This window comes from Capricornis sumatraensis, chromosome 3 (genome assembly GCF_032405125.1).
Source record: "Capricornis sumatraensis isolate serow.1 chromosome 3, serow.2, whole genome shotgun sequence".
Lineage (NCBI taxonomy): Eukaryota > Metazoa > Chordata > Mammalia > Artiodactyla > Bovidae > Capricornis > Capricornis sumatraensis.
The window spans coordinates 115,879,401-115,885,447 of NC_091071.1; the positions used below are offsets into that span (position 1 = coordinate 115,879,401).

Below are 6,047 nucleotides of genomic sequence, written 5' to 3' on the forward strand. Positions count from 1 at the left end.
TTAGAGCTAATAAATGAATTCAGCAAACTAGCAGGATACAAAGTCAACACACAAAAGTCAGTTGCTATACACTAACAAAAAACAATCTGAAAAGGAAATGGTGAGAGCAATTCCATTTACAATGGCAACAAAAAGGATAAAATGCTTAGGAATGACCTTAACCAAAGAGGTGAAAGACTTATACACTGAAAACTACAAAACATTGCTGAAAGAAATCAAAGAAGACATAAATAAATGGAAATACATCCCATGTTCATGAAGTATAAGACTTAATATTGTTAAGATGGCGGTACTACCCAAAGCAGTCTAAAGATTCAAAGCAATCCCTATCAAAGTCCCAATTACATCTTTTGTAGAAATAGAAAAATCCATCCTAAAATTCATATGAAATTTCAAGGGACCCTGAATACACAAAATGATCTTGAAAAAAGAACTAAGCTGAAGGATTCCTCCTCCCTGATTTCAAAACTTACTAAAAAGATACAGTGTCAAAACGGTGTGAGTGCAGGCATAAAGACATACACAGAAAGAATCTGCCTGTGATGCAGGAGACCTGGCTTCGATATCTGGGTTGGGAAGATCGCCTGGGGAAAGGAATGGCTACCCACTCCAGTATTTTTGCCTGGAGAGTTCCAAGGGCAGAGGAGCCTGGCAGGCTACAGTCCATGGGGTTGCAAAGAGTCAGACATGACTGAAGTGACTTAGCACATATAATAATGGAACATAATAAAGAGTCCAGAAATAAACCCTGGCACATATGATCAAATCATTTTTGATAAAATGATTTTTGATAAAGGTGTGAAGACTACTCAATGGGGAAAAAAGTCTTTTCAGCAAGTGTTGCTGAGAAAACTGTCTATCCACATGGATCCTTACCTAACAGCATATTCAAAAATTAACTTAAAATGGATCAGAGACCAAAATTATACAACTCTTAGAAGGAAACATAGGGCAAAAACTTCATGGCACTAGCTCTGGCAATAATCTTTTGGATATAACACGAAAGGCATGGGCAACAAAATAGAAGTAGGAGATATGGAATTTATGAAAATTTAAAATGTTGTGCATCAAAAGACAATATCCTCAGATTTAAAAGGCAACCCACAGAATGGGTGAAAATATTTGCATCGCATATCTGATAAGGGATTAACATCTAGAGTGTACTGACAACTCCTAAAACTCAACCACACACACAAAACCCAACCCAATTTAAAAATGGACAAAGGTTTTGAATAGACATTTCTCCAAAGAAAACATACAGATGTCCAAGGAGCGTATGAAAAGGTGCTCAAAATCGCTAATCACTAGGGAAAAGCATATCAAAACTACAAGATACCACCACATACATATACTAGAATGACTATTATTTTAAGAAAACAGAAAATAACACACATTGATAAAGACGTAAAGAAATTGGAACGCTTGAGCACTGTTGGCAGGAATGTAAAACGGTACAGCCTCTGTGGAAAACAGGATGCCAGACCCTCAAAAACTTTAAAAATGAAATGAACATATTATGCAACAGTTCTACTTCTGTGTATATACCCAAAAGAATTGAAAGCAGGGTCTTGAAGGGATATTTGTACACTCATGTTCACAGTAGCAAGATCATAATAGCAAAAATGCAGAAGCAATCCAAGTTCCCATCAACAGGTGAATGGATAAGCAAAACCTGCCGTAATCATATGGTGCAACATTATTTAGCCTTACAAAGAAGGAAGTTCTGATTCCACTTACAGGAGATACTTAGTGGTCGAAATATAGAGACAGAATGTAGAATGGTGGATGCCAGAGAGCAGAGGGAAGAGGAAGTTATTGTCTGATGGATACAGAGCTTCAGCTTTACAAGATGAAGAGCTATGGAGGTGGACAGTGGTGACGGTTGTACTACCACTGTACTATATGCTATAAAATGGTCAAGATGGTAAATATCATGTGTACCTCACCACAATGGAAAAAAAAAAAAAGCAACCATCAGATGCCCTTTTATCCATCATGGATGCTTATCCCTATATTCATACCCTGTTCATCCTCTAATCTAGTCCCAATCACCCACCCCTTGCAGGCCTCTCAGACTTCACTGTGACTTTACAAAACTTGGTCCATCACCGGCAAATTCCCCACAACTTCACCTGTACTTCAGGGTCTACAGACCTCTTCTGCAAGTGGCCAGATAGTGTTTTAGGCTCTGGACAGACTGTCTCTGTCCTGGCTACTCCCCTCTGCCCTTCTAAGGGAAAGCAGCCACAGACAGCGCGTAGAGGAATGGCCTGGGCCCAGGCAGGCTGACCCCCGACCCTCGCACAGCAGCTGGAAAGTGAGCTGACAGGTGTGACGCAGCCCCGCGGACTGTACAGTGTGGATCACTTGGGAGGAGCTGGGGCAGAGGCCCCGCCAGCACAGAGCGCTTCCCTACGGGAAAGGATGGGACCTGGCGGTAGGACGGGGCGTGGGCTCCGACAGAAGGTCCGCCAGAGGCCTCCTGACCCACGCCCTGACGCTGGTCTCTCCAGGGCTACACAGGGACGGCCCAGACAGCCTTGGTAGAAAGAAACAGCCCGCGGCCAGATGCCCCCAAGGGCGTTCACTAGCTGAGTCTCAGCTTGAGCTGAGCAGCCAGGGTCCCGCCCTGCGCTCCGCCCCCGAGGTTCCCGCCCCTTTTGTCTCCGCCCCCGGAGCCCCGCCCCCGAAGCCGGCTGGCGTGCATTGCTACTTCAGCCCCGCCCCCTAGGGTCCCGCCCCTTTGTCTCCGCCCCTATAGCCGGCCGGCGTGCTTTGCGCCTGGCCTACGTGCTCGGCGTACCTGGCTGCGGCGGAGGAGGAGGTGAGCGTGGGAAATCGGGCGGGTAGATAAGCGGACCCCGGCGGGCTCCTTTCACAGTGTGTTCCAGCCGTGGGCGTAGCCAGAGGATGCCGCGTGGAGCGAGGGTTCTTCTTCGCCCGGCCGCCTGGGAGATGCGCGGCACCCCCTCCCACGCCTCCCTGGGGCGCGCGGCCTTGGTGCTAGGGGTCCTGGGGGAGTTAGGACCCACGTTTGGACCCTTCCTGTCCTGGCTTTGGTTGCCTCCTTAGCGAAAAGGCACAGTGACGTGACTCTTAAGGAATATGCTGCTTCTTGTTTGCAGCAGTTTGTTTGCTAATTAAACACTTTAGAGACAGGAAGACAGCTTCACCTGAAGTTAAATAATTGTGAATTTTACTGAAATATTTTCGGATGAAATAATAGTATGGCCCTACTGTGTTTGGAAATAAACTAGCTGGAGGAGATAATGCGTTTGGGTAGAGATGAAACAAAGTTAGCCATGACTTGACAGATTGAAGTTAGTTTATAATATACTATTTTTTCCACTTTCATGCGTGTTTATAATTTATCATAAAAAATAATCTATAGTGAAAAATTTGCTGTGGACAATTGTGTTCAAATACTGGGCCTGTATTTGTCTGCTAGAGCTGTAGGGACAAGAGCTGGGTGGCACAAATGTGTTTTCTTGGAATTCTGGAGGCCCGAGGTCCAAGATCAAGGTGTTGGCAGGGCTGGTTTCTCTTCTGAGGCCTCTCCCACTGGCTTGTAGATGGCCACCTTCTTTCTGGCTTGCGTCCTCGCAGTCCTTCTGTGTCTGTGTCCTAATGTCCCACTCTGGATTGGATTAGGGACTATCCTAATGACCTCGCTTTAACTTAATTACCTCTTTAAAGATGCTATTTCTAAGTACAGTCATGTTCCTCCTCCTGGAAGTTAGGACTTCACCATAGGAATTTTGAGGGACGTAGTTCTGCCCATCAGAGAAGGCAATGGCATCCCACTCCAGTACTCTTGCCTGGAACATCCCGTGGACGGGGGAGCCTGGTGGGCTGCCATCTATGGGGTCACACAGAGTCGGACACGACTGAAGTGACTTAGCAGCAGCAGCAGTTCTGCCCATAGCTCTGCCACGTTACTAGTTGAGGCCTATCTGTGCTTCAATGTTCACTGCTTTAAAATAGGGACATCATAATGATAAGGTCACAGAGTTGTAAGGATTCAGTTGTTAAATAATATGGGTACAGCTCTCGGAACTGTGTCGGGCATATAGTAAGGATGGAATAAGCCGAGCATGTGTTTCAGGTATAAATCAGTGCTCATGTTCAGTATGGCAGTGGAGTGAGAGGTGGGCTGCTTGGGGCCATGCCTAGCCGTGGGAATCAAAGTTGTAATTACAGCCATTCCACGGCTTCCCGAGACTCCCTGGTGGGGCCATCGTGATCATCCCCCCCAGCTTCCTGGGTTGCCCAATGACCAACACTGACAGGCCCGTGGTTGTCTATGGGCAGTGAGTGAACTGGCAGAGCTCAGCAGGCTCCCAGCTGAGAGATGCCCTGACCCCTGTCTCACGATGCCCAGAGGTTCGCCTTGGCCAAGAGGTGTCTGCTCTTTGCCAGACACTGATTGTTTCATGTGTATTTATTTACTCAGCACAGACTCCATCCTGGTGGGCCCTTGTCATGTGCGCATTTGGTAAGTGGTGACGCAGAGACAGAGCTGGGGCCAGTTCTTGGCTACTGTGCGTATTGCATCAGTTTAAGAGGAGGTGGCCCCGGGGTGTTTGGTCTGCAGTTGTTGGCTTACTTCTCTTTCTCTTGGCCCAGGTTACAGCAGTGGCAGCCCTCATGGCAGGTCCCCTGTGGCGGGCCACAGTGTTTGTGCAGAGACACAGGACAGGCCTGTTGGTGGGCTCCTGTGCAGGCCTGTTTGGAGCCCAGATCTCGTACCACCTCTTCCCGGATCCTGTGGTCCAGTGGCTGTACCAGTACTGGCCTCAGGGCCAGCCGGCGCCTCTGTCCCCAGAACTGGAGAGGCTCTTCCAGGAGGTGCGGCAGGACATTGGCATCCCCTCGGGCCACCACTTCGAGGCCTTTACCACCTTCACCTTCCAGCCTGTGAGCTCCGGCTTCCCGAGACTCCCTGGTGGGGCCGTTGTAGGCATCCCTGCCAGCTTCCTCCGTGGCCCAGTGAGCAACACTGACCGGCCTGTGGTTGTCCATGGGCAGCGAGTGGACTGGCGGAGCCCAGCAGGCGCCCGGCTGAGAGATGCCCTCACCCTGTCTCACGATGCCCAGAAGTTCGCTTTGGCCAAGGAGGTGGTGTACCTGGAGAGTGGGGCAGCTGCCTTGCAGGCCCTGCCTGCCCCAGCCTGCCTGGCGGGCACCTGGGCGCTGGGTGTGGGGGCCAAGCACGCCTTGGGGCTCTATGGAGGCCCCATGAGCTTGCGGGCCGCCTTCAACTTGGTGGCAGCAGTGGCGGGCTTCGTGGCCTATGCCTTCTCGACGGACTCTCTCACTCACGCCCTGGAAGCCTGGCTGGACCGCCGCACGGCCTCCCTGTCTGCAGCCTATGCCCGGGGTGGGGTGGAATTCTATGAGAAGGTTCTGTCAGGCAACCTGGCCCTTCGCAGTCTGCTGGGCCAGCGGGGGGAGAAACTCTACACCCCCAGCGGGAATGTCATTCCCAGACACTGGTTCCGCATCAAACACCTGCCCTACACGGCCCGCCGGGACTCAGTGCTGCAGATGTGGCGGGCAGCGCTTGGCCCTGGCGGCTCCTGAGGGCCTCGTGGCCCAGACGGTTCCGGCTCAGGCAGGTGCCACTCGCCGTGGACTCAGGCAAGCCCACAGCCCAGTGTCAGCAGACTTGCAGGCTTTGGGGTTTAACAGCCCAGTTCCTACCCCAGCCCACCACTCATGACCTAAGTCACCTCGGACACGTCCCTTTATGAATCTGAGCCTTGGTTCCTCTACTGTAAATCGGGGCTGATGTAAACTCCCTGACAGGCCTGTGGGGTTGTGTGAGGTCATTACAGGAGGGCCTAGGTGCCAGCGCCTAAATAAACAGAAGTCTGTCTTCCTTGCTATTTGATTACAGGGGGCTAAAGGGGTCAGACTGCATCTCACCACCAGAGGTGTTTGTGGGATGCAGCCACTTTCTTATAGTGAGGAATCACCACATACTTTGCCTGGTGGTCAAATCCCAATCTCCTCCTCCTGTGGTAGAAATGAAAGGTTCTGAGAGA

The 6,047-nt window shown here is 50.2% G+C and overlaps 1 protein-coding gene across 1 annotated transcript; it reads left to right on the top strand.

Moving 5' to 3' along the window:
• Nucleotides 1–4,637: 4,637 nt before the first annotated feature.
• On the top strand, nt 4,638–5,745 carry TMEM177 (transmembrane protein 177). The gene has a single exon (XM_068969296.1). It carries the CDS (start codon nt 4,648–4,650, stop codon nt 5,581–5,583), a length of 936 nt encoding a protein of 311 aa, XP_068825397.1. The 5' UTR covers nt 4,638–4,647; the 3' UTR covers nt 5,584–5,745.
• The last annotated feature ends 302 nt before the right edge of the window (nt 5,746–6,047 follow it).